This window comes from Trypanosoma cruzi (genome assembly GCF_000209065.1).
Source record: "Trypanosoma cruzi strain CL Brener chromosome Unknown tcruzi_1047053506579, whole genome shotgun sequence".
Classification (NCBI taxonomy): Eukaryota; Euglenozoa; class Kinetoplastea; order Trypanosomatida; family Trypanosomatidae; genus Trypanosoma; species Trypanosoma cruzi.
Window position 1 is genome coordinate 1 of NW_920533.1, and position 25,172 is coordinate 25,172.

General features: G+C 50.9%; 13 protein-coding genes across 13 annotated transcripts, besides 39 other annotated features; all 13 read left to right on the plus strand.

Annotated features, from left to right (window-relative positions):
* Nucleotides 1-1,441: a sequence feature (heterozygous, Esmeraldo-like haplotype).
* Nucleotides 101-133: a microsatellite.
* Nucleotides 281-314: a microsatellite.
* Tc00.1047053506579.10 (ABC transporter, putative) lies at nucleotides 628-2,730 on the plus strand (the record flags this gene model as incomplete). The annotated part of the gene is made up of 1 exon (XM_806434.1): nucleotides 628-2,730. The coding sequence occupies one exon, from the start codon at nucleotides 628-630 to the stop codon at nucleotides 2,728-2,730; it is 2,103 nt and encodes a 700-aa protein (XP_811527.1).
* Nucleotides 1,442-4,535: a sequence feature (haploid, Esmeraldo-like haplotype).
* On the plus strand, nucleotides 2,999-3,949 carry Tc00.1047053506579.20 (uncharacterized protein; the record flags this gene model as incomplete). Its single annotated transcript, XM_806435.1, has 1 exon — nucleotides 2,999-3,949. One exon carries the CDS (start codon nucleotides 2,999-3,001, stop codon nucleotides 3,947-3,949), a length of 951 nt encoding a protein of 316 aa, XP_811528.1.
* Nucleotides 3,489-3,593: a microsatellite.
* Nucleotides 4,454-4,477: a microsatellite.
* Nucleotides 4,536-6,050: a sequence feature (areas merged during assembly that could not be assigned to a particular haplotype. This can correspond to areas where the two haplotypes were merged or to regions with more than two copies in the genome that were merged during assembly.).
* On the plus strand, nucleotides 4,587-5,678 carry Tc00.1047053506579.30 (myo-inositol-1 phosphatase, putative; the record flags this gene model as incomplete). The annotated part of the gene is made up of 1 exon (XM_806436.1): nucleotides 4,587-5,678. The coding sequence occupies one exon, from the start codon at nucleotides 4,587-4,589 to the stop codon at nucleotides 5,676-5,678; it is 1,092 nt and encodes a 363-aa protein (XP_811529.1).
* Nucleotides 5,749-5,774: a microsatellite.
* Nucleotides 5,952-6,005: a sequence feature (T-rich).
* Nucleotides 6,017-6,047: a microsatellite.
* Nucleotides 6,051-8,294: a sequence feature (haploid, Esmeraldo-like haplotype).
* Tc00.1047053506579.40 (uncharacterized protein) lies at nucleotides 6,083-7,669 on the plus strand (the record flags this gene model as incomplete). Its single annotated transcript, XM_806437.1, has 1 exon — nucleotides 6,083-7,669. One exon carries the CDS (start codon nucleotides 6,083-6,085, stop codon nucleotides 7,667-7,669), a length of 1,587 nt encoding a protein of 528 aa, XP_811530.1.
* Nucleotides 8,123-8,143: a sequence feature (AT_rich).
* On the plus strand, nucleotides 8,186-9,931 carry Tc00.1047053506579.50 (uncharacterized protein; the record flags this gene model as incomplete). Its single annotated transcript, XM_806438.1, has 1 exon — nucleotides 8,186-9,931. One exon carries the CDS (start codon nucleotides 8,186-8,188, stop codon nucleotides 9,929-9,931), a length of 1,746 nt encoding a protein of 581 aa, XP_811531.1.
* Nucleotides 8,295-8,732: a sequence feature (haploid, non-Esmeraldo-like haplotype).
* Nucleotides 8,733-14,797: a sequence feature (heterozygous, Esmeraldo-like haplotype).
* Nucleotides 9,946-9,971: a microsatellite.
* Nucleotides 10,031-10,050: a microsatellite.
* Nucleotides 10,117-10,140: a microsatellite.
* Nucleotides 10,172-10,707: a mobile genetic element.
* Nucleotides 10,342-10,365: a sequence feature (AT_rich).
* Nucleotides 10,702-10,730: a sequence feature (AT_rich).
* Nucleotides 10,943-10,989: a microsatellite.
* Nucleotides 11,166-11,187: a sequence feature (AT_rich).
* Nucleotides 11,262-11,296: a microsatellite.
* Nucleotides 11,537-11,596: a sequence feature (T-rich).
* Tc00.1047053506579.60 (uncharacterized protein) lies at nucleotides 11,717-12,346 on the plus strand (the record flags this gene model as incomplete). The annotated part of the gene is made up of 1 exon (XM_806439.1): nucleotides 11,717-12,346. One exon carries the CDS (start codon nucleotides 11,717-11,719, stop codon nucleotides 12,344-12,346), a length of 630 nt encoding a protein of 209 aa, XP_811532.1.
* Nucleotides 12,004-12,029: a microsatellite.
* Nucleotides 12,677-14,671, plus strand: Tc00.1047053506579.70 (uncharacterized protein; the record flags this gene model as incomplete). The annotated part of the gene is made up of 1 exon (XM_806440.1): nucleotides 12,677-14,671. The coding sequence occupies one exon, from the start codon at nucleotides 12,677-12,679 to the stop codon at nucleotides 14,669-14,671; it is 1,995 nt and encodes a 664-aa protein (XP_811533.1).
* Nucleotides 14,785-14,809: a microsatellite.
* Nucleotides 14,798-15,093: a sequence feature (haploid, Esmeraldo-like haplotype).
* Tc00.1047053506579.80 (uncharacterized protein) lies at nucleotides 15,018-16,052 on the plus strand (the record flags this gene model as incomplete). Its single annotated transcript, XM_806441.1, has 1 exon — nucleotides 15,018-16,052. One exon carries the CDS (start codon nucleotides 15,018-15,020, stop codon nucleotides 16,050-16,052), a length of 1,035 nt encoding a protein of 344 aa, XP_811534.1.
* Nucleotides 15,094-15,437: a sequence feature (areas merged during assembly that could not be assigned to a particular haplotype. This can correspond to areas where the two haplotypes were merged or to regions with more than two copies in the genome that were merged during assembly.).
* Nucleotides 15,438-15,768: a sequence feature (areas merged during assembly that could not be assigned to a particular haplotype. This can correspond to areas where the two haplotypes were merged or to regions with more than two copies in the genome that were merged during assembly.).
* Nucleotides 15,769-19,588: a sequence feature (heterozygous, Esmeraldo-like haplotype).
* Nucleotides 16,110-18,650, plus strand: Tc00.1047053506579.90 (uncharacterized protein; the record flags this gene model as incomplete). The annotated part of the gene is made up of 1 exon (XM_806442.1): nucleotides 16,110-18,650. The coding sequence occupies one exon, from the start codon at nucleotides 16,110-16,112 to the stop codon at nucleotides 18,648-18,650; it is 2,541 nt and encodes an 846-aa protein (XP_811535.1).
* Nucleotides 18,766-18,802: a microsatellite.
* On the plus strand, nucleotides 18,914-20,167 carry Tc00.1047053506579.100 (uncharacterized protein; the record flags this gene model as incomplete). Its single annotated transcript, XM_806443.1, has 1 exon — nucleotides 18,914-20,167. One exon carries the CDS (start codon nucleotides 18,914-18,916, stop codon nucleotides 20,165-20,167), a length of 1,254 nt encoding a protein of 417 aa, XP_811536.1.
* Nucleotides 18,969-18,996: a microsatellite.
* Nucleotides 19,589-19,641: a sequence feature (areas merged during assembly that could not be assigned to a particular haplotype. This can correspond to areas where the two haplotypes were merged or to regions with more than two copies in the genome that were merged during assembly.).
* Nucleotides 19,642-20,499: a sequence feature (haploid, Esmeraldo-like haplotype).
* Nucleotides 20,447-23,380, plus strand: Tc00.1047053506579.110 (uncharacterized protein; the record flags this gene model as incomplete). Its single annotated transcript, XM_806444.1, has 1 exon — nucleotides 20,447-23,380. The coding sequence occupies one exon, from the start codon at nucleotides 20,447-20,449 to the stop codon at nucleotides 23,378-23,380; it is 2,934 nt and encodes a 977-aa protein (XP_811537.1).
* Nucleotides 20,500-21,218: a sequence feature (areas merged during assembly that could not be assigned to a particular haplotype. This can correspond to areas where the two haplotypes were merged or to regions with more than two copies in the genome that were merged during assembly.).
* Nucleotides 21,219-25,172: a sequence feature (heterozygous, Esmeraldo-like haplotype).
* Nucleotides 23,638-23,664: a microsatellite.
* On the plus strand, nucleotides 23,870-24,169 carry Tc00.1047053506579.119 (uncharacterized protein; the record flags this gene model as incomplete). Its single annotated transcript, XM_806445.1, has 1 exon — nucleotides 23,870-24,169. The coding sequence occupies one exon, from the start codon at nucleotides 23,870-23,872 to the stop codon at nucleotides 24,167-24,169; it is 300 nt and encodes a 99-aa protein (XP_811538.1).
* Nucleotides 24,183-24,209: a microsatellite.
* Nucleotides 24,533-24,559: a microsatellite.
* On the plus strand, nucleotides 24,709-25,172 carry Tc00.1047053506579.129 (uncharacterized protein; the record flags this gene model as incomplete). The annotated part of the gene is made up of 1 exon (XM_806446.1): nucleotides 24,709-25,172. A coding segment is annotated over one exon (464 nt), but the record flags the coding sequence as incomplete, so codon positions are not given.

The following is a 25,172-nucleotide window of genomic DNA, read 5'->3' on the forward strand; positions in this document are numbered from 1 at the left end:
TTTATTCCACCCCGCCCTTGTCGTTTGAGCCTTTCCCCCTCTGCTAGGGCCTTTCAGGAGACGAAATAAAGCGGGAGGATGTTTGAGCATATGAGCGAACTTTTTTTTTTCTTTTTTTTTTTTTTCTTTTTTTAATTGTGTGTGCGTGTGCGAGTATTTTATTTTGGAATGGAAGCAGAAGGAGGCGAAATTCAAGCGGGGAGGAGTTTACTGGTATTAATTATTATTATTGCTTCAAAGGGGTTCTGGTGTGCGTGAGCGGGAGGAGTGCCGCGCCGTGTTTTTTCTTGTTTTTGTTTTGTTTTCGTTTTTGTGCAATCCCCCTTTCCTGCCACGCATGGATGTGCGCGGGCACGTGGCTGCTGCCTGCCGAGTGCCTCTGTCTGCTCATGTACTCCTTCTCTTCCGTTGCTCTTTTCTTTGACTGCCGCTGCACTGCGTGGCTCCCGGCGCGCGGACACGCCTTAGCTGAGCGAAGAGTGTAGCGGCACCGCAGCGAACATTCGGTGGACCGCCCTTCTTTTGTGTATATCTGTGTGTGTGTTGCCCCCATCGCCGGTATTTGGCAACGGAGAGGCGAGGGCCAAGAAACGGGAGGAGAACAACAAAAAAACGCCGAAAAGAGCAATGAAGACGCAGAGCGACGGCGACGCCGGTGCCTCGCGCGAGGAGGCCCTCTCCCTTGGCAAGGTTGTGAACTTCTCGTGGGAGAATCTGACCTACCGCGTCCCCGTGGAGGACGACGACGGCAACGTCACGTACAAGACGCTGCTCTACAATCTGAGCGGGACCGCCCTCGGTGGGCGTGTCTTGGCAATCATGGGGCCGTCGGGCGCCGGCAAAACGACGCTCATGGGCACCATCACGGGCAAGCTGTACAATGCCAAGGCTAAGTTGGACGGGTGTTGCTTTCTGAACAACACAATCTACTCGCAGCGGTACAAGAAGCTGGTGTCGTACGTCTCACAGGACGATATCGTCATGGGCAAGGAGACTCCGCGCGAGGCGATCAAATTTGCGTGTCGTGTCCGCCTTGGGCTGAGCATGGAGGAGTCGGAGAAACTTGTGGACGAGGTGATTTCACGGCTCCACATCACGGAGTGCCAGCACACCGTCTTGGGCATTCCGGGCATTTTGAAGGGGGTCTCTGGCGGTGAGCGAAAGCGGGCGAACGTGGGGACCGAGCTTGTGACGAATCCCTGCGTCATGCTGCTGGACGAGCCAACCACCGGCCTGGACTCGGTCAACGCCCTGCGCGTTGGAAAAATGCTTCAGGAATTGGCAAGGAGGGACATGCGGACAGTCATCGCAACGGTGCACTCGCCGTCGTCTGATTTGTTTGACGTCTTTGACGACCTGCTTCTTCTCGCAAAGGGCCGTGTCATCTATCATGGCCCCACAGAGGACTCTGTGGCCTACTTTGCCAGCTTGGGCTACCAGGTTCCGCCCCGCACAAACCCCAGTGAGTACTTCATGAACATCTTGCAGCTTCCAGAGGAGGAACTGTCCCAGCTGTGGGTGGCGTGGGAAGACTACGTCATGTCACCCGCGGCAAACAACAACCACTGTCTGATGGTGGTGCAGGGCCCCATTACGCGCCAGGATGAGTTCCTGGAGAGCCAGCTGAAAGTGAAGAAGTCCAGCTTTGCCGTGCAGTTTTTTGAGCTTTGGAAACGCTCTTTGCGCATGTTTTGCCGTGACCCGGCCGCCTTTTTTGGTCGTTCATTCCAGACACTTTTCTTTTCGGTGTTTCTGGGACTTTTTTACTTCAATTTGAAGCTGAACCAGCAGGGTGTGCAGGATCGTGCAGGAGCGCTTTACATAACATTGATAAATAACTTCTTTGGGGCGTGTATGCATGGTATCTCTGCCTATCCTCCCGAGCGAGCCGTGTTTCTGCAGGAGCAGGCCAATGATTCCTACAATGCGGCTGTGTACTTTTTTGCCAAGTATCTTGCCGAAATCCCGTTTCAGATGTTATTCCCAACGATCTTTGACCTGATCACATATTTTATGATGCATCTTTACCGCTCTCCCGGGGCATTCTTTGTGAACTGGTTCATCTTGGTGCTGCTCGCGACCTTCGGGTACTCGTTTGGGTTGATGTTTGCCACCTTCTTCGAGTCTTCCACGACGGCCTTTGCGATTGTGCCGGTAATTTTTCTACCGCTGCTGGTTGTGGCCGGGCTGTTTGCCAACACCCAACGACTGGTTCCCTACTGGGTTTGGCTGAACTATCTCTCGTTCCCCCGCCACGCGTACCTCGGCGTCTTCGTCAACGAGTTCCAGAGGCTGCACGTCATCTGCGACCCCGTCACGCCTCATTGCACGTACCCCAATGGCGAGGCCGTCATTGAACAGTTTGGCTTTGAGAACTGGCAGCCCTGGCGTTCGATGGTGGCACTGATTGCGTACCAGTTGGGACTTGCCGTGATCGGCTGCATCTCGCTATACGTCCAGGGCATGAGGCGCCGGGGAAAGCTGGCCTTCAAGAAGAATCTTGGCTCTCGTGTGGCTTCACCTCGTGCGATTGCCTCCGCGCGGAGCAACGATGAGCTGTCCGATTCTGACGCGACACCGATGGACGAAATTCCAACGCCCTCCGTCGCCTACACAGACACGGTGCCTCTCGACAAGGATGACCCGCTGCACCCTGGGGGCGGCGGCGCCAGGGGGATGCTCACCACCCCCATCGTCACGCCCAAAGCGGACACGAGAGGACAGTCGTAATGTAGTAATAATCTAAGTGTAGGAAGCGTATATGTGAACGTAGTACCTATTGGCTTCGCTGTTTACTTTTATTTAATTTCTCTGAGAACGTTCGTTTTTACTGCTGGTGCCTTCTTTCTTCTTTTATTTTGCACGGTGTGTTTCCCTCATTCTTCCCGGTTGGTGCACCAGGCTGCCGTTTCTGTTCTGTTTGCGTCTGTCCCCATTCTGATCCTTTCTCCCTTTACCCCACTTTGGCGCTGATCAGGGGAGTTCTTTTTTTACGGGCATGATGAAGTCACTGAGGTGGGACGCCGCGGGCCGTGGGCGTCAGCGCAAAGATCGCAGCGCCTTTTGGGTTGCCCCACCGCAGCGCTACGTGATCAACCGGCACAGTCCCAAGGCGGTGCCGCACAGTCTTTCCGTCGTTGTTGTGGTTGATCCCCACATGGTGGAGCCGACGGCATTTCTCCAGCCCATAGCGCCACTTGCGAACGACAAGAGAAATTGTGGGGCGGCAGGGAATGGTGATGCGATCTCCGCCGAGCCGGACTCCGCGAGTGATCAGGTCGTCCCGTCGTTCTTTAGGCTGGACGTCTACGTTTGGGACGATACAACCTTGCGGGAGATTTTGGAGGAGGTGCTGGCGTCGAGCGCGGCGGCCCAACAGGTGTTGCTGCCCAGCGATGCCCCGGCCACGGCGACGGCTGAGGTGGTGGGAGAAGCAAGCAGGCCGCCGGCGTCCACTGGCGCGGAGAAGGCAGAAAAGAGAGGAGGACGTGACGGTGGTGGCGATGATGGTGGTAACGGTAATTTGAAGGATGATGATGATGACGGTGCATCGGTGGAGCTTGATGATGGGGATGATTCTGTTGGCGGGGATGCGGCAGACGAGGAGCCGGCCTCCAAACGTGAACGCACAGAAGGTGAGAAGAAGCAGAGGGACGAGACGCGAAAGGGTGCCCCGTCGGCCGCCAAGAGGGCCCAGCCGAGGGATAGGCGGCCGCCACCGACGCCCGCTGCCAATGTGCGTCTTTCCCATGTGTTTGTTGGCAGTGACAAGAAGCCGCAGGTGAGAGACGTAGCGCTCCTACGCGTCGACAGGCCTGTTTTCCACGCGGGAGACTACACCACCATGCAGGAAATGCGGACTTTCAAAACGGGAGGGCGAGGATGGAAGAATGGGGATCTTTTGGTGCTATCGCCCACCACACGACACTACAGGGCCACACCGATGTGAGTTGTTGGCTATGTGAGAGGTAGCAGCGGCAATAGGAAGAGTAGGGGAGGCATAAACGAAAGGGACAGAACTTGTTGTGTATGCATGCTTCTGTGTCTGCGCCTATGTGCGCGTGTGCAGACAGCAGTGGCACCGTATTCGCTGTGTCTCACTTCATTTTTTGCACGCATTTTTTATTATGCGATGGGTGGCGTTTGGTGTATCCACGTGTCATCTTATCTTTCCTTGTGTTCTGCGTTTATCCTTGTTGAGTGGTGCGGCCTCTTTCTCTGTGTTTGCGCAAGAAGCCATGTCGGTTCCAAGCAAGAAGTGAAATTCCACCTGCTGCCGGTGGAGAAGAGGGTTATTGTGGAGCATCTCCATATAATTTTGTATACATGGAGGGTGAGGGATGATGGTTGCCGACGCATGGCTGCGGGGTTGTCGCCAACTGTCTCTTCCTTCTACTCGTGTTTTGTTGCTTCCCACACCACCGTAGAAGAAAGATTATAAATAAGCACAGACATATATATATATATATATATATATCCACACGGATCCATTGAATTGCTTGCCTGTTTCGTTGTTTGTTTGTTTGTTCAGTTCTCGCCACTCGCACTTTGAGATTGTGTTTTTGTGTGTGGAAGGAGCGGCGGAAATGGAGGAGCAAGTGGACTTGGAGAAGGCGCTGGCTGTGGCCATCAAGGCGGCGCAGAGTGCCGGAAACATCATGTTGGAGTTCTATCAGCTTCGCCGGGAGGACACTGCGGCGAAGATGATGCGTTTACTTAAGGAGGGCGGTTCCCACACGACCGGCGAGCTTGCTGCTTCACCTAAACCAACACCGGTGGATCTTTTGGACATCAAAACGAAGTCTTCCAGTACGGATCTCGTCACGCACTACGACAAACTTTGCGACGAGACTATAATGAAGATCCTGCAGCGCTTCAACGCGAAGGTGGAAGATGAGAAGCGGAATGAGCCGTCTGAAGCGTTTTCTTTTCAGTTCATAACGGAGGAACTCACTCCCGATACGCCCTTGACCGATGAACCGACGTGGATTGTTGACCCTATTGACGGCACCATGTCGTTTGTTCATGGGGGGTGCGACTGCTGCATCAGCATTGGTCTAGCTATAAAGAAACAGACGGTGCTTGCAGTTGTGTACTGTCCGTTTCTTTCGATTGTGCAGCATTCGGTGGAGGATTTACGTTCTACGAGTGCCGTTGCAGGGGAGTTGTACACCGCAATCCGGGGAAAGGGAACATTCCTTAATGGGCAACCTATTCGTGTCTCTGCAGATGCCTTGCCAAATACGGCTTTGGTGGCATTTAATTACCCAATGGGTGCCAGACTTTCCGCGGCGGAGATACCGAGCGACAGCGCCCAGGTGGGTGTTTTGAAGCGGCAAAAGCATCGGAAAGTTGTTGAGGCCGCTGGGCATATTCGTGAGCAGCTTGCCATGCATCCTGTACAGGGCATTCGCAGTTATGGTTCTTGTGCCCTCATTCTCGCGCAGGTTGCCGCGGGACGTATAGACCTTTACATGGAGCCTGCTGGCATGGTGTGGGATGTGTGTGCAGGAAGTCTTTTGATCACCGAAGCGGGGGGTGTTGTAAAAAACATGTGGGGTGGTGACTTTGGACTGGAGGGCACCACCACGATCATTGCAGCGGCGAACGAGACACTCGCCGATTACGGAATCCAACTCTGTACACAGGTAAATTATGGAGATTACTGGAAAAAGTAGAGCTAGAGGAGGAGGAGTGGGAATGAAATGAATACGGTAAATGTAAGCAGAAAAGATGGAAACGTCAAACATATATATATATATATATATATATATGTTGGGAGGCCCCCCACCCACCCACAGGCCCAAAAAAAAAAACTTTGGGTCCTTTTTATTTCTCTTTTGCATTGAAGTACGATGGGGACTTTCTCCCTGCTCATTTCTCCATTCATCCTTTTCTTTTTCTTTGAGCCATAGTCTGTCAAATATTGATACGTTTTAGGAAAAAACCCCTCTTTCTTTTTTTTTTTTTTTTCTCTCTTTCTATGTTCCTGTTGATTCTTTTTTGCTGAACAAAGCACACACACACACACACACACACACACACACGACGTCTCTCTCTCTCTCTTCAAAAAGAGGAAAAAATGGAGGGCCAGTGGAATCTCAAAGGGATTTTTAGGAACCGCAACGTGGTTCTCGTCATTGCATTTTGTTTTGTGGACGGCGCCTGCTTTAGTGTTTGGATGGCGCAACTTTTCCCTGTCTTTGTAAACCGAATTGGAGGAGATGAGGCTGTCGGTTGGTCTGCTGCTGCGTCTGGTATGGCACAAATTGTGGGTGCTGCTTTTGCAGGGTACGTGGGGGATAAAATTCCGCGCAAAGAATGCATTCGGGTTGCGGCTTTTTGTGGTGTTATGGCCGTTGCGGCAACGTTGGTGGCGATTAACCTCCTGGTGATGCCGGCGATTTACATTACGCAGGCCGTATGGGGTGTGTATTTGGGTGTGGCCTCTACGAGCATAGAAGCCCTCTTTGCCGACAGTGTCCTCTCTGGGCATCGTGCGTTTATTTACAACTTTAAATGGATTGTACAGACGGTGTGTTACTGCGTCGGTTACGTGGTGGCGCTGGTGATGCTGCTGCAAATGGGAAATGATTGGTCGATGGATAGCATCAAGTTTGTCATGACGGTTGGGCTGGCGGCGCATCCTCTGGCGCATTTTATTCTTCTCTTTATGCGGGACGAGGACGCATTGCAGGACGGCGAGGCCGATGCATATTTTATTGCAACGGTGAAGGTTGGGGAGGAGCAAAAGCACACAGAGGAGGAAGACCGGAAAACGGGGGCGTTGTCAGATCTTCCAGAAGCTCCGCTACTCAACGAGGGATATGTAGCGGATGAGGATTCCAAGGCGGCAACAATTTCTATTTGGCGGGGTGGCCCCCACAATGTGAAGCCTCAGCGTGCAAGGGAAATAAAGCCACCTTTCGAGCAAAGGGAAACGGAGAAGGAGACGGAAGAAAGCAATGTAATTTATGACGGCTCTCGCCATGTGGATGAAGAGGAGACGGGTGCAAGTTGCTTTAATGGTTTTTGCTCATCATTTCATTGTTCTTTAAGCGCAGTGCCGTACTTGGTGTGTATGGCGGACTTCTGGATGGCAGTTGGCTCCGGTATGACCGTGCAATATATGACTCTCTTTCTCGTGAATGACTTACACATGGCACCCACGTGGTTAATGTCTTCATACATCGCCATCTCGTTTGGTGCCGCACTTTGTTCTACCTTACTTCGTTATGTGGGCGATCACTACGTTGGTCGGCTACCCGCCGTCATTACGGTGCGTCTCATAGGCACAACACTTCTATTATTGCTGGCGTTATTGGATGGCCCCAAAACTGGCTTGGGTGTTGTTATTGCCCTCGTCATCACTCGCAGTGCACTGATGAACAGCCCCGTTGGCGTCACCCGCAGCGTCATCATGGACTGCGTGCCAAAGTCCAGCCGTGCCAAATGGTCCGCCTTTGAGAGCTTTACATCCTTCACATGGGCAGGGAGCGCTGTGATTGGCGGATACATTGCCGATACCAAAGGCTACCAGTTTACGTTTTTCACCACATCCATGCTCCACTATGTTGGTATATGTGTACTCGTCCCGGCTGCCATCGTGTCCCAAAACATGGAGCGTCACCTCCGTCAATTGAAGCGAGCAGAGCGTAATGCTGACTGATCTAAAGATGCCTCTCACCCCTACCCCCTTCTGCCTTTCTTTCTTTTTTTTTTTTTCTTGTTATTATAATTTCTTTATGCAAGCGTGTGTACTGCTTTTTTTTTCCCCCCTCTCACGAAACATAGAAAGAAAAAAAAAGAAAGAGGTTGCTTAATGCGGTTACAACGACGCGTGAGGTGGAGGCGGTAGCGTGCTCTTCTTATTCTCTTTTTTTTTTTTGTTGTTTTTGCGAGAATGTTGTGGGGATTTTATAATCCTATCTTTTCTGTTGGGAAACGCAACCAGAAGGAAAATATCAACGGAATCACAGGCGGGGATGGGAGGGAGAGAGGAAGGCGAAACCCGCCACGGCGCCGCTGACCAAAGCCCCATCACTGACGCGTGCAAGCGACCCTCCCGTTTCTTTTGTTTGTTTGTTTTGGTTTTTTTCTCCTCTCGCAAGTTTCCCCCTCCTAAAAAAAAATTATAATAATTGACGTGTTTGTGGTCCGATTTTAAGTCAAGCGTGCGTGAAGTATGAGCGAAGATGCCCGTGGCAGCAGCCATGCGCAAAGCACCTTCCGTGGTGACTGGGAGGCGCTGCATAACCCCAATGTCCGGCGTGTTTTAATTTTCTGCTTTGCCAACGGGGCGTGTTTCTCACTGTGGCTCTCACAGGTGTTTCAGGTCCTTATCAGCCGCACCTTTGGTGATACCACCGTCGGTTGGTTGTCGGCTACCTCTTGTACGGCGCAGGTGGTGGGGGCAGTCATTGCTGGCCTTTCCGATGAATTGCCGCGGCAGACGATTATTCGGCTTGGCGCATTCAGCGGCATTACGGCTGCAGCGCTCTCCATTTATGCCTTATCTGTGCTTCAGGTACACATCTTCTTTTTTGCCTTCGTTCTGTGGGGAATGTTCTCTGGGATGGTCTCCACGGGAGTCGAGGTGCTGTTTGCTGACAGCGTAGAAACTGGCCGGCGTGACTTTGTGTACAATCTGAAGTGGGCCAACCAGACATTGTGTGACTGCATTGGTTCCGCCACTTCCCTTTTGATGCTGGTTAAACTCGGCAATGAGTGGAAGTTGAGTAGCATGAAGGTTCTTGTTTACACGGGTGTCTCGTTGCATCCTATCGCCCAATTGTTACTCTTCACGCTGAAGGACAAGTATGTGTTGGATGAAAGTACGGGTGGCCACGTGCCGCAGTGTGCCGTTGTTGTCGAAGACACAGATGCCCCAGATCTTACTACGAAACCGAAATTATTACCCGAGGCGAGCGAATCAATTATGGATTCCAAAGAAAGTTTGGAGTCACTGAGGCAGCCCCTTGTAAGCGAAAACGGGATGAAGAGCGAGGCCCTGTCGTCAGTTCCTGTGATGTCAAGGAGTGTGACATCGGCTGGGGCTGTGGTATTGCAGCATGAGGCCGTCATTGCTCAGCTAAAAATGCGGAGTGCACAAAAATATCACGAGTATATTGAGGCTCAGGAAAGGCGAAACCCTGCGGCACGACTGGTGGCAGCGGTGTGGCACCATGCAACTAAGTTGTGTGAGTGGTCGACTGTGCCATATTTGCTGTGTCTCTCCGATTTTTTTGTGGCTTTTGGTTCTGGCATGACGATGCGATATATCCCGCTTTTCTTCGTGAACGATTATCATATGACGCCAGTTCTTCTTCTGAGTGCATCCATTGTCTCCTCCATCACCACCGCCACGTTATCGTTCCTGGTTCGGTATATGGGTGAGCGTTTTGTTAGTCGTGTTGCTGCCGCGTTTTCTGCACGTTTTATAGGGGCGACATTACTCCTGTTGATGGGGGTAACACATCTCCATCTGTCCATTTTGGTCCCGATTTTTGTCCTTCGCAGTGCACTGATGAACTGCACCATTGGAGTCACCCGCAGCGTCATCATGGACTGCGTGCCAAAGTCCAGCCGTGCCAAATGGTCCGCCTTTGAGAGCTTTACATCCTTCACATGGGCAGGGACCGCTGTGATTGGCGGATACATTGCCGATGCCAAAGGCTACCAGTTTACGTTTTTCATCACATCCATGCTCCACTATGTTGGTATATGTGTACTCGTCCCGGCGATGTACGGTGTCCGCGAGGTGGAGCGGGCCAAGCGAGCGCGTTGGCGGAGTGAAAAAGCCGAAGAAAAGGAGCGGAAGAAATCCTTACGTCGTCTGAGGTCCACTGGCACTTCCTCGTTGTTGGCTGCAGCGGAAGGACGTGAAGAAAAGGATCAGTTACTGGGGAGGGACCGTGCATCACTGCAGTGATGTTTGCTTTTTTTTTATTGCTGTTGTTGTTGTTGTTGTTTTAGATTTATTTAATTATTTTTGTGTGTGTGGGTGCATCTTTCTCTCCTTCTCTCTCTCTTTTTTTTTTTTTTTTTTTTCATGATTATCACAATTAGCGACTGTTTTTTTATTGTATTTGAGTGTCTTTGTTTTTTTGCTTTTTACTGCTGCTGCTGCTGCTGCTGCTGAGAATATTATCGATTGTAGTAATGAAAACTGTGCGAAGGCAATAATCGCGAGGAGAGCTGGCTAACGCCATGAATATGCATCCATACTGATAAAGCGGAATGCACACTTCATTACGACACTTTTCTACCGTATGGATTTTTTGAAAAGAACACGACTATTAAAAGGAGGGGGTGGGAGACCAGGGGAACACCGATAGCGGCAATATAATTATTTTATTTATATTTGTTTTACTTTCACCCATCTTCCCCTTCTTTTGTGATTCCCACCACGCAGTGGGGTGTTGTGTCTGGTGGTGGACCCCAAAAGTCTGCCACTTCGTAAGGAATAAACACCATATATATATATATAACTATATTTACATGTATCCCATCCGAATAGAGTGAGCGGGCCACAATTGAGGCCAACGGATGATACATGTATGTATGTATGTACTTACTTGGTGGTAAACTTTGGGGGTATGGGGTGAATCCCCACTCTTATTCCGTCCATCCCTTTCTTATTCCTATCTCGTTTGTTTTCTGTTGTTGAGAAACTGCAGAGTTCGGCCAGCGGCCCAGAAGATTATTTTTTATTTTATTTTTTTTTATTTGTTGGGAGGGGGTTGTTCTTTCCTGACTGTGATGCATTCCCATCCATGGTACTTCCCTGCATTTCTCTTTTTCCCCCCCCTTTACTCCCTCTCTCATTTTTCCTTGTGTATTTATGAACATGTGTGGTGGTTGTTGTTTATTTTTTGACTCTACGCAATGTCACCTTTGTGGAAGATATAAATTTGCGCATATCCATGAAGTTGCATACGTATATTTATATATTTATATATATATTTATATATTTATTTATTTATTTATATGCGTATGCATTTTTGAAGAGGAACTTCTATTGCTGTTTTGTTTTTGTATGTATATTTCTTGGTTACCGTTGATGCTTATAGAAATAGTGATAATGATAATACGGATGCTTCTCAGCGGTACCTTTACGTGGAGAGAAGGCAGTCCTTTTGTTTTCCCTTCTTATCTATGGATTGTTTTTTATTTATTATTATTATTGATGTGTTATTTTGTTGGTTCTCGGCAATGATGGATTAATAAGACACCGCACGTGCCCGAGGCGGATGGCTAACTGCGTATTTGTGTGTCTCTGTGTGTGTGTGTGTGTTTTGCGCCCTCCGCTGCGAATTCCTCTTTGGAGGACGCGGGAGGGAGGCGTGATCTGCGATGGTGGGGTGGGGGGCGTGCAGGCTATCGGATTCATTTGGGAAAATAAGAGGAAGTAGAAAAAAAAAAGAAATTATGTTACGGACGATGACGTGATGTGAAGTGTTAAGTGCATGCGGCGGTTTCTCCAATAGATTTTGGTATTATTTGCTTCGGCGCGGTGTTTCTTGGCAAATGTTCCTTTTTTTTTTTTTTTTCTCCGTTTTTGTTTTTTATTTTGTTTTTCTGTTATTTTTGTTTTCCCGTGGAAAAGGTGGTGTAATTTGTGTTTTCGCCGGTGTTTTTTTTTTTGCCACTCGCCAGTGGGACGTCATCCACACCGGGAGGAATTCGTCTGTGGGAAGGGGAAGTGGGGGACCGCATGGTGCAGTGCGTCCCTCACTGCGGTGGCTCTGCCGTGTCATCGACGCCGGCGGGATCCGTTTCTTCTCCCGTGGACGCTGGTGACGCGACGCGTGATTACATCGCACTGGCGGTGCCGCTCCTTCACGTTCTGCAGCAGCGACAGACGACGCAGGCACTCGCGGTGGCGCGAGAAATAACACGGCGGTGGGGAGAAAAAGAAGGGCCAGTAGCCGATTTGCTGAGGTTTTTGCAGAACTATGAAGATCTACAGCAGCAGGAAGAGGAAGTGGAAGGAGAAGAGAGTGATGACGATGATGATGATGATGATGGCTCTTCGAGTAGTACTGCCTCTAGTGATGCTGTCATTAGTAGTTGTAGCACCGATGATGACGATGACGCGGGTTCCGTGGAGAATAGTGCGGCGGAGGGCGGAGACGTAACGCAGACACTACGACAAATTCTAGCGAGGCTTCCGCCTTGTGACGCTGCAGGAACGTCAATAAGTGCGGGATTGAATGCAACGCCGGTGGTGAATGAGACCGCCGAGGAGAGTGAAACGGAGGAAGAAAGGCGCATCTTCAATGATATTGCTGGGGCCGTGGAACGTGAGATGAAGCGGCTGGCGATTATAAGGAAGCACCGCTGACCGAAGAGGACATCCATTGAAGGTGATGGAAAGAAGAAGTTGCGCTCGTGTGATGGGCCATGCGGTGCGGCCCAGTTCTCTCTGCAAACATCCTTTTTTTTTTTTGCATGTGTATCTGTGTGTGTATTTTTATTTTAGCGGAGGCGTTTTTTGGGCTAATGGTGGGCATACGACAACACCAGTGGGGCGATGCACGACCGTCGCAGATTGGATGGATTGAGACAGTCACAAGTCGCATGCATAATTCCTTTGTAATTATCCCCGTCTTCTTCTCTCTTTCTTCTTCTTATTATTATTATTTGCTTCTGCTTGTCTACATACAAGAGATTAATGCGACGCACATGGATAAAGTTAGTCATCAAGACAGCGAATAACGGCAACGCCGCCGCTGCCGTTGCTACAGGGGCAACTCGCCCAGTCACAGTCATGTTGTCTTTGCAGTCACAACGTTGCATACGTGAAATCATGGTGCAACAGGTGCTGCTTTCCTCGAAGCCGCTCACGTCAAATGAATTTGTGGAACTGGTCAAGCGAAAATACCATGAGGCAAAGGAGACCGTCCAAACGACATCCATGTCATCTCAAGAAGGGGAGTGCAGGAAGGCTACAGAGGCACCGGTGGTGGCGAGTGTGGGAGACGATGACGTGGAGAAGGAGGGAGAGGCTTTAACAGACACTCCTGTTGAGTATCTTCGAGGGTTTCTAATGTCTGTATCAACTGGGCCGGCTAACGTGTTGCCCACACAGGATGGAATTTCTCCCTGTCCCGTTGAGTCCACCGTGCGCTTAATACTAGCCATCGACTCACAGTTTCGTGTCTCCCCGGCGGGATATGTGTGCTATCCCAATTTGCCGTCGCTGATTCTTGCTTCGACGGATGTGGAGCAGAAGGAGAAATGGCTGCACTTGGGACGCCGACTTGTGCGGGCGGAGGAAGCGAGGCATTGCTTCAGTGGAAGTGACCATGGTGCTATGGCAGCAACAAGAGGAAACTCACGTGTGCCGTCTCGGTGGAGTTACATGCTGAGCCTGTGGTTCATGTTGGATGCCTTCACAGAGACGGAGGATATTGTGGATGAAAAGGACGCGGCAACCGGGAGAAACGGCACGCATGAAGAAATGACAATTTCGATGCGTCTCATGGCACAATGGGTGAATGCATTCGATGAGCGTGAGTTGCCACCGCTTCTTCTTCGAGAGTTGTTAACAGCGGAGGGGCGAAGTATTTCAAGATCGCCGTCTGTATCCGCCCCGCAGGAACTGCGGGATTCGGTGGAGGGTAAAGAAATTCTTCGGCGTTGGTGCTTTGAGGCGAGGGAGGGGTTTCTGAGCAGCATGCTTCTGAATGCACCGCAACTCACCCAATCTCAGCCGATGCTTCTTCAACAAGTGAACGAGCAGTTGGGGTATTTTTTCCTTTTTCTTATTGGCGCCCCCATTTCACTGGGGCGGATGTCGGCGCTGATCCAGTGGGCGAGTCTGCCATTTGCCTCACAATATCGCTCTCTGCTGCACTTCCTCCTCATTTACACCGGCAACCCCGCCGTGGCACAAATGGAGCGAAATGGGAAGCGGCGTCGCGAGGTTCTGAGGCGGTGGACGGATTTGTTGCGATCACGTTTACAGGAGGATCGGGGCCGTCACCGGCACCCACGGCAAATAGGAGGACGTCACTTACTTTCGGGTCGTTACGCCTCGCAGGAGCATATGGAAGAGACGGCAGACGTGGACGCTCTCCCAGCTTCTTCGGAAAGCAACGATGCGAGGGACATCTCGCATGGCAAGGCGTCGTGGGCAGGACAGATATCCAGCGAACAATATGCGTTGTGGATGCAGAGCAGCAGCGGCCCGATGGTTAACCCGAAATTGATGGATGTTTGTCGTTGTCTCTTTTTGACTCCCGAGGAGATGACACCGCTTGATGTGACAACGCTGACCCCATCTGAGGTGCTGGAGAGTTTTACCGCGAAGAAATGCGCCGAGAATGACGTTGTGGTGTTCTCAGTATTACCGTATGCTTTTGAACGCCGTATCTGCCGTGTCATTCGTGTATGGTGGGCCCTTGAAGGACAGTACACGACGGAAGTCAAGCCGAGTGATGCCATTGCCGTTATCAGCGTGCAGCGGCTCTGTCAACTGTGTCTGTGGGAGCATGAGTACGGGGCTGCCGCGGCAAGCAGGATGATGCTGCATTATTTAAGATCGGTCATAACGGGAGAAACAACCGTGCAGTTAGTGCCACCCTCCTCCGTGTCTAAAAGCATGACGCCCACGTCAGTGAAAGATGTGGGGTGTTGGTTGGTTGTGCTTCGCTCCACCGCGTAAAGGGCGATAACGAAGAAAAACATAAAGAAAAACGATAAAACAGAGCGAGGAGGATGACGGGAAAAGAAAAGAAAAATTTGGTGGGGCAGAATTTTGAGGTGGGAGAGAGGAGCAAAAAAAAAAAAAGAAGAAAAAAAAGGATTTTTTTCCTTTTTTAGCTGCTGGTTGTAATGTGTGCTATGGCCGAACGTTACATATGATTTTCTTCATTAATGTGCCCTTTTTTTTTTTTTTTTTTGTGTGTGTGTGTCATTCTTGTTGAGTGTACATCCGTGTGCCATGTTTTGATGTTGCTGTTGCCCTCCATCTTATTATCTACAGGGCCGCAATTCTTGTCTATAATTAGATGCCACGTGAGGTTCAGGTGGAAGTGGAGGAGGATGTGAGTGAAACCCCACAAACGGTACCGGCTGAAGCCCCGCAGTTTGGCCTCTTACCAAGCCTTGTACTGTCAGGAATGTACATCGGCACAAGCATCATGCTTTTTCTTACGATAAGGCACAGTAAAGTTCTTGAAAAGCGGGGGATTTTATCGTACGATAGCACATCCATTGTGATGTCGATTGAGGTGGCGAAGACCATTGCGTCCGTGATGCTCCGGTATGCGTTGAGTGGTGAGTTCCTGGTATTTAGCGTCACGTTTGGGCCGAGACGTGGAGAGTTGTGGCGGATGAGTTGGGCCTACGCCATACCCGCCTTTCTCTATGCGCTTTACAACAATCTGATGTACCTGAACCTTCGTCTGTTTGACCCGGGGACGCTGCAGTTATTCATGCAGACCCGCATTCTCTTTACAGGATGTCTTTTTGTGTTTTTACTCAAGCGGGTCCTTTCGATCCGGCAGTGGGCAGCGCTTGCGATTTTGACACTCGGTCTTGTCATCAAGTATATCTCACCCACCGTGATGCAGGCGGTGGATGTGCGTATATTGGCCATGCTGCTGCAGGCATTTCTTTCATCCCTCGCCGGCGTGTACAACGAGGTTGCCTTAAAGCGGGAGGCCCACATAAGTATACATCTGCAGAATTTCTTTATGTATTTGTATGGCATTCTATTTAATTTGCTTCTGGGTCTCATGATTGCCCCGCAGGAGTATCTTAAAGACAGTATCTTTCGTCACCCACACATTATTTTCCTCCTTATTATTTTGTCTGGAACGTTGAATGGTCTCACCACTGCCTTTATTCTGAAATTTATCAACGTCATTGTGAAGGCATTTGCCTCGGCCGTAGAAGTGATCCTTATGGCCGTTTTGGCAGCGGTAATCCTTGGGGAACCAATCACGCAACAAGATTTCATGGCTGGAATTTTGGTTATGTGCTCTGTGTATCTTTACTACACAAACGGCTGCGGTAGCGATGCGCCAACTAAATCGAGGTAAAAGAAGGAAGAGAAGGGAATTGGAATATCTTCTGCTGTTGGGAACGTGCATTGGCCTATGCATTTTACCTTTATCCATGTGTGTTTTGTTTTTTTGTCCATGTGTTCCAGCGACGTCAAGCTCCTCAAAGACATTGAACATGAGGCACTGCAACTGTGTGTGCGTGTGTGCCAATCTTCCGACGTTGCTGGGAGAGGGAACGGTGAGAGAAGAGGCATGGCAGGTGTCATGGGCAACGTCACCCTGAACTTTTTCTATTTTCTCCCTGTGCAGAAAAAGACCTCTTTCCCTTTCTTCTTTTTTCCCCTAACCCACCCACCCTCCCTTCTTTCCGTGTATATCACCAGGCGACGAAAGGAAGAAGGAAAAAGGAGGAGGAGCATGCAGCCAATAGGTGTACGTCGTATACGTTCCAGTTCCACCGACCATCGGCGATCGAGCAGTGATGCCGGTGTGGGCGGCGGTATCGCCGGTGGCACTGCAGCCGGAAACTCTACGCAACAGCGGCGCACGTATGATGTTGACATGACAAGCCTTGAGAAACACCGTCGTCTTTTTGCCATGGAGAGGGAGCTGCAGCGCTGGAAGGAAAAGGCAGAGGTGAGCACACGGGACGCCAAATTACGTGAACAGGAGCTTTTCCGCGTCAAGTCCGAGCACGCAGCGGTGCGGCAGCGGCAGGAGCACATCATACGCGACTTGTTAGAGAAGCAGAAAGGCTTTGCAGAGGAAATGCAAAAGAGCCGTCATGAGATGGAACTTCTTCGTAAGGACGCAGCGGCGGATAATTCGGCACTTGTCGCTGCACAAGAGGCACAGCTGCAGCTGCAAAGGGAATTGGAGGCAAGTCAAAGCCGTGAGGCCGAGGCCACAGGAGAGCTGTCAGTCGTCGTGGAGAAGCTCGCCAAGGCAGACACATATATTCGGACACTATCCGACGAGGCGGTGGCGTATCAGCTAGAAATTCAACGGTTGCAGGAGCAGCTTGACGCAGCAGGAGAAGAATTACAGAAGAAAAACAAGGAGAGAGAGGCGGAAGAGAAATTACGCACATCTGAGGAGTTGGCTCGCAGGCGAAAAGTCACCCGGGATTTATGGACAGAGCTGGTGAATGCGGCACTTGAGTGTGCCGATAACTGCGACAGTGTGAGCCGTGAGTGCGATGAATTCATTGATGTCATCAAGGAGGAACAGCAACGCGTGGGCCAGAGGCAAAATATTGTTCGTGATGGTGGCAGTGAAAAGTTCATGGTGACGATGCCGGCAGCGAAAACTCACCCGCAAGCCCATGTGACATTTGTGTCCTGTAAACCCACCGGGGAGGAACTGGAACGCCTCTTGCAGGTGTCCATTTCATCCCAACAGGCGGGGGAGCGGGATGGCGACAAAATGGACGATGCCGTTATTTGGGAGGGCACGACCCGTGTGATTGCTCGGTTGCTGCGTGGCATGCAGTTGGCGTTGCGTGAGACAAGGGACGATGTTCTTGTCGCTGGTCGTGCCTACGCGGAGTTGTGTCGCGCAGGTCGCAGCATGGCGGAGGACTTGGCAGAACTTCAGGCTGCATGCGCCAAGGAGCGTAGTACTGTTGTCGCGCTGGAAGAACGGCTGGAGCACACACAAGAAACCCTTCGTATCGAAAAGGAGCGTGCGAATGGTCTGCAAGCTTCACTGGACGAAACCGCCGACATTATGGCGGAGGCGGCGGCACTGGCGGAGGAGCGCACCTCGCGAATGGAAAAATTGCTTCGCGAGAACAACGCCTTGGAGGAGGCACTTCAGACGCAGAGGAAGTCCCTTCGGGAGCGGGATGACGCCATCGCCGCGGTTGAGCTTAAGTTACGGACGTTGCAGGATACCATGCGGCGAGAAAAGAATGAGTGGTACTCCATGCATGAGGAGCTGCACCGCACGAAACTTGCACTCAAGACGACGCTGGAGGAGCGTGACACGGCGAGGTCGCAACTGCATGAACTGGAACAAAACCTACAAGCGTTGAAGGAAGAGTCCCAACAGTGTGATGTGAATTGCCGGTACTTGCGCAAATGCGTTGAGGAGTTGCAAGGACAACTGGCGCAGGTGAAAAAGGATAGAGATCTCCTACGTGAGACGAAGGACTCTGTCGAAGTGGAAAGGCGACGACTGCTGACCCAAATAGATTGTTTGAAGCGTAGTGGTAACACTGCTGCATGCGTTACCGATGCTGCTCCTGCGAGTAGAGGCAATGGTGTTGGTGAGGTCTACTCCAGTGTTTTGTTTTCCCCAACCGTGCAGCGGTGGAAGGTGCCGCATGGAGGAAAAGATATGGAGACGTCAGGTGAGGACCGTCACGATGCTGGGCCGCTGCTGCAGTCTTCTGAGAGAAAAGAGCCGATGGATAAGGTGCGGTGGTGGGAAGCGAAACTGCAGGCAATTACATCATCCATGTCATCAACCACGCCTCTTGTTGCCACGCCGTCGGCATGCCGAAAGGATGAGAAGAGCGGGTTGACGGACAACTTGCAGTTACTCGAGACAAATAGCGCAACGCTCGCCTCATTGGCGTACGGAAACTCACCACCCTCACAGAAACTCAAGGACAATAGCGTTCCCATTTAATACGGGAGGGATCGTCCCGTGTTTGTGTGCGTTTCTCTGTGTGTCTGGAGACGGAAGACAAAGAATTGGGAAGTATTTGGGAGGGACATTCAATTTTTACCTTTATTCACTTCTCCCACCACCACCACCACCAGCAACAGCACTCCACCACCTTATTTTGACCTTCAATGCCAAGTTTTTTTTTTTAGGGGGGTACAACTTCATGATGTTACTCGTTTCAATCCCTCTCCAGAATTTATTCTTGAAGTTGTTTGCTGAATGGGATGGTAGTGGTTTATTCGCTTCTGCTCCTTCTCAGTACCTTTTTGGTTTCTACCCCTTTCTCTTTCTCTCTCTCTCTCTCTCTGCGTGTGTGTGTGTGTGGCTGCGGCTGCTGCAGGGCAGGAAAAGAAGGAGAGAACGGGAAGGTGTCGGGCCCGAGCCCCGCAGCCCCTCCACTCACGCACCGATTGTGTCATATGGACGTCATTCTCACAACATCGCCCCTGCTGGTTTCTTCGTCCCCACTCAAGGGTGGGGCGTCAAGTGTTTTCACGCAGGTGCCGCAGCCCTGGTCCCTTCTTGCTCATCACCGCAACTCGCGCTATCCGCACCCTCAAGGGAAAGCGGAAATGTCATCAACGTCCACTTGCGGTGCGGCGGAAGGAATGTCTGAGAGAGGCGGTTTTGGCGCCTCCGCCGGGACGATCTCCAGAGCGCCATGTAGTCCGATGGGCGTTCAAGAGGAAGAGGCGCGGCCCTACTCCCCGACTGTCTCGACTGTGGCCGTTGCTTGGGGCAAGCTACCAGAGTTGCTTCCGTCGACCGAACCCCTTGACAGCCGTGGCGGCGCTGGGGGTGGGGATGGTAGTGGTGGATGGGACTCCTCAGGGGCAGCAATGGCGGCAGCAGCAGCAGAAACCATGGAGAAGGGCAGGAGTGAGAGCAAACTATTGACATTTCTGAGGAAAAATGCCTCTCCGTTCTTGAAAGTGGAGAAGACAGAGGCATTGGGAGCCTTTGCAGCGGTTCTGCAAGAGGTACGTGAATTGCACCTTTCGCAATGCCCTTTGTGTGCCCCACGGCGGCCACCGAACTGGTGGACATCCGCACGTGAGGAAAAAAGGTGCCGTGACACCCCAAATGACAGGAACAACCGCAACGTTAAAAAAGTGAGGCAGCAAGACGAAGAGAAAGATGACGATTGTGATGAGTATTTGGAGCTGGACGTCTTGGGGCGAACACACATCTTTATGGACGCCGAAAGGAAGTGCGGTGAGGGGCAGAAACAACAAAAAAAGAAACAGCTAGAAAACGGGAAATATATAGACTGTTCCCAAACATCTTTGACAAAGATGCATCAGCGGCTGTATGTCGAGGCAGTTGAATTTCTTGAACACGTCTACAGCCGCCGAGATCATCTTCACGCCACATGCCCTGTCATGTACGCTTTACGTCCAGAGGCACATTTGCTGCGGCGAGAATGTGCTGCCCTTGGTGGTATTGTCCTTCTTGAGGCTCTCTTGTTGGGTCTGTGAAACGACATTAAGAGAAGGAAGGGAAAGCAGAGAAAAAAAAGAAGCAGCGTGCAAATGCGAGTTAGATTTTGATTATCATTTTGTTGTTGTTGTTGTTTCCCCTCCTTTTGGTGGTGACTTTGCGCTTAACCTTTATTCCATGTGTGCGTGTATATATGATTTCCTTGTCTTTTTTTCGTGTGTGGATTTGCCCTTTTCAACCTCTTCTTTTCCTTAGCTGTGCTCCTCTCTGACGCGGGGTGGCAGAAGAGCAGGGTCAAAAAGGTGGTCCGTGCAAGAATGGGGCGAAAAGAAGAGATGTTGTCCGATGATGTGCAGGGACTAGGCAATTTGTTTGCCGCGGGCGATCAGGAAACAGAGGAGGTGTGCCCCATTGAGGAGATGCTTGTGGATCGCCTGCAGTTGAGTCGCGAGGGCACCACAACTGCGGGATTCACGCCACTTCTGGAGCACTTTGATAAAGGAACAGCCGCGCAGAAAAGGGGGGCGGAGGAACGTGCTGAGGGCAACCTCAGACCACTGAGAGTGTATTTCCGCAACAAGCGACATAGTCTCTGGGGCCACAGGCTATGGAATGCGGCGAAGTACATGGTGAAACGGATGGACAGTCGCATGATTGATGTGCGCGGCAAGACTGTGCTGGAGCTTGGCGCCGGGCTTGGAGTTCCGTCCCTCGCCGCTTTCCGCAACGGTGCACGTTGTGTGGTGGCAACGGACTACCCTGACGGCGACCTCCTTGAAATTCTGGAAATGAACGTGAAGGCAAACTGCAGGGCTGATATGATTGATGTCGATGCTGCGGCTTTCTTATTGCAAGAGGCAGAGCGGCTAAAATTGGCACAGGGGTGTGAAAAAAGCGGCGAAACGGTGTTTTCTGAGGCAGATCGTCAAAGGGCGCTAAGCACGCGCTGCGTCGTAGAGCCACTGCTGTGGGGCAAGCAGGAACACATCCAAAAGGTAATGTCATACACTGGTGGTGGTGGCTTTGATATTGTACTGCTTTCAGACATTCTCTTTAATCACGTCTGTAACGATGACCTCGCGGACACGATTGTACGTGTACTGCAACGTAGTCAACATGCCGCCGCATATTGTGTCTTCTCACACCACCGAGCGCATAAGCAGGTGGAGGACTTGGAGTTCTTTGACAAGTGTGTGGCACGTGGTCTGCGCTGTGAGCAGGTGGACGAAGAGAATTACCCCATGATGTTTCCCGATGACAGCGGCCCGGCGGAAATTCGGCAGCCTGTCAAAACGTATAAAATTGTTCATTATTTCGATGATGCCGGAATGGCGTTTCAGCCTGGAAATGACGTATTTGATGTTGTCATTCAGGGCACGGGGATGGTGGAGTCCATAGTGTCTGCGGCACTCGCTCGAAGCGGAATCCGCGTGCTTCACTGCGATGGTGAGGATGACTACGGTGGTGCCTTCAAGACCATGACGGTGGAACGAATGCGAGAGTACATTACAGGCCCCCTACCCGCATCGCTGGACGGTGCGGCCGACAACAGGGACGGGAGGGGTGACCACGAGGAGAACCATCCACGCTGCAACGACGGAGTCATTGCCGTGGACCGCATGGATGAACTCAAATTGGGTGAACGGCGTAGCTTTCTACTGGATCTGCTTCCAACGCATTACCTCTCGAATGGTGAAACTGTGCGTCAGCTAATTTCCTCTGATATGGCACGCCACATGGAATTTCAATGCTTCGGTGGCTTCTTCTTCATGATCCCGTCGAGTGAGGGTGGGATGCAGCTGCGAAGCATCCCTCTCTCCCGTGCGCAGGTTTTTGCTACAAATCATATGAGTCCTCTACAAAAGCGCCGTCTGATGAAATTCGTGAAGGACGTGGAGGCGCCACTTGCAGAACAGCTGCATGCTCTTACGGCGGATGTCGGGGACGATTCACTCTCAGAGGCTGCCTTGGAAAGGTCCCGCATTGCCTCCGAAGAGGCGAAACGTATGTTCGCACAGGAAATTCATGAACACCCCAACGAAACGTTATCTACCATGATTGAACGTAAGTATGGCATTAGTGGAGCCGCAATTGACATAGTGACACTCCTGCGACAGCTGGATACTCAACCTGTGGATGTGTTGCACTCTGTGGAGTTGGTGAGGCAAGTCCTTACTTCTGTTGGAGCCTTTGGGAGCATGACGCCTTTTATTCAGCCCGCCTACGGTACTAGTGAAATGCCGCAGAATATGTGTCGTGTTGCCGCAGTATGGGATGCCACCTTTGTGCTGCGACGTAGTCTACTTTTGCCCTGTTGTCATCGGGAGAAAAGTGCTGTGGATCGAAGCACGCCGTCGATTGAGATGAGCAACCGTCAGCGTGTAAAGACGAAGGTGGTATTGGTGCCCCGCACATTGGCCAGCCATTTCTTGGCGTCGTCATCATCGTCTTCTTCTTTTTCTCCTGCTCCCGCCGAAACACTGACGGTGACGGAGCATAATAATAATAACATTATTAACAATAAGGTGCGTTTCTCTCGCGTCATTATGGTTGCAACGACGCCGCTTGTCTCATGGACCGCACTGCGATCTGCCGGCTGCACGGATGACGAAGTGGCTGGAAAAGATGATACGATACAGTCGTTTCCGCCGCTCTTCCTTGCACTGTGTGAGGTACGGCCTGGTGTGGTGGTGCACATCCAGCAGGTGAGCGCCGCCTCGGAACAGGCACCAAACGATGGGAGTTCTGTTGTTGTGCATTTCACAGCAAATGCGCGGGAGATGGGCGCGGAGGAACTGCGCCAGTTTGTTTCGCAAACATTTGTGCGGTATGCTTCCTCTCCAGATGTTAATAACTGTCATTGGGTGGATTCGACGGCGTTGCTCTTTCTTGCCTCCTTCACCGTGAGGGAGGAAGTGGAGGCGCTGCGGGGTTTTGTCCGTCCCGTTGCAGTTGACGGGTCCGACGTCAGTGAGACACGCAAAGCCCACCCGTACGCCGTGGAGGAATACCGCAAGCGCCTGCGTAAACAGCGGCAGATATGTGGCGGGGACTCGGATGGTGGCGATTACTCTCCCATCATTTTGCCTGTGCAGACACTTTTTCCGAACCTTATTGACGATGGCGCGTATCTTCGGGCAGCACGGCAGTTGTATGACGAGGTGGTGAAGAGGCTGCAGCCACAAGAGGGCAGCGGTAAGACGTACACATTCCTCGAACGACTACCACCGATTTCCGGGCTGGAGTTGTGAGGGGAGCGGAGAGGAAATGGATAATAGGAAAGCGATGCTTCTCATGTGCTTCACATTTGGGGAGGTTCGCATCACTGGAGGACGCTGGAGTATGTAGGAAGGTCCGATTTGGTGGAAAAGCACAAACAGAAAAGGAATCAAAAACAAATAAAAAGAGAAAAAAAGAAGGAAGAGTCTATGGACACGATGGGAAGTGAAAGCCAGCAATAAATGAGAGGATAGAATAAATGAGGAAAGAAGACATACAGATATATGAGATATACATATATATATATATACATATACAGGAAAAAGGAATATTGTTGTACTCTTTTCTTGCGATGGTTTAACCTCTCGCTTTCATTCTGTCGGCATGGAATTGTGTGGAATAATTTGTCTGTGTCTTTCCTTGACTGCCGCTCCCTCTTTTTTATTATTTATTTCTCTCCTTGTTTGCGTATCCATCATTCTGGTGAAGTATATAACATTATACGTAGTGACAGTCGTGCGATGCTGTACGACCGGACAATCGCCAAGGCACTTTTAGCGCTCACTACATCCCTTTACGTTTATTATGTCCTTTGGATAGGGGTGACGCCATTTATTGACCCTTCACACTTCACACAACATTTGTTTCCACCGCGGGAATACGGTCTGCTGCTCGCGAGCGTTGTGATGACGGTAGGATTAGGCCTCGCTTTGACCGTGGCGTCCGTGCACACAATTCTGCGCACAGGCATGGAAGAAGAAGAACAGGGAGAAAGAGGAAGAGTACAATCTTGCAAACACAATGGCTGTGTGGAAAGATGAGGTGCGCAGGGCCTTTTTTTTTTTTTTTTTTTTTTTTTTTGACGTGTTGCGCATTTTGCATTTTTTGATGCATGGAGGGAGGGAGAGAAAAGAAAAGAAAAAAAAATTTTTTGTGAGGCATTGCATCTCTCTTTCCTGTCATTTTGGTTCCTAATTCAATTGCAGCGATATCCTTCCGTTTTGTTTTTTTGTTTTTTCCTGCTGTGTGTGTGTTTGAGGGGAATAGGGGTTTGGTACTCTTCGCGTCGGACGTCATGTGTTTTCTTTTTATTGCGTCGTCATTGTCTCCCACAGTTGTGCTTTTTTCTTGCGTGTATACGGTGCCGATTGTGGGCTCTCTGGAGTTCCTTCTCTTTTCTTCAGCCTCTCCCTCTCTCTCCCTCTCCCTCTGTGTGTACGGGTCTTGTTGCTTCTTGCATGCCGCTTTGCTCCTTTGTTTTTTGTTGTTGTTTTTTTGTTGGACGGACTCGGAAGACTCTGGTGGTTTCTCTCCGTGGAAGAGAAATAGAGAGAGAGAGAAGGAAAGAACATTTGCGACGATGTCAAGTTTGTTTCAGTCATACGTCTTGTGGGTTCGCGATAATGCGGAGAATGCGCTGAGTGTTGAACGTTTCACGCAGCTGGTAGTCAGGATTGTCACAGACCCGCGCAACTTCATTACCACAGAATTTGCGTGGACGCTGGCCAAACTTCACTCGCTTTCGAATAGGATGATCATCTCCACGGCTGGTAGGCGTGTTGGATTCACCGAGAAAGTAGCCATAGTCATCAAGACGCTGGTGGAAATTGAGTGTCTGCTGGAACTGGGACTTCGTCGCTTCTTTGGCCATGAGGCGGCATGGACTGTCTTGTTGGCGCTTCAGTCCATCAAGTGCGTTCTTAACATGCTTGTGCATCAGCAGCTGTTCCTTGTGCCGTGGATATGGGCTGCCGTGCGCCAGCGGCTGCAGCTGATGCTGCAACAATTCATGAGGCTTCCAGATTACGGCCGACGGATATCCTC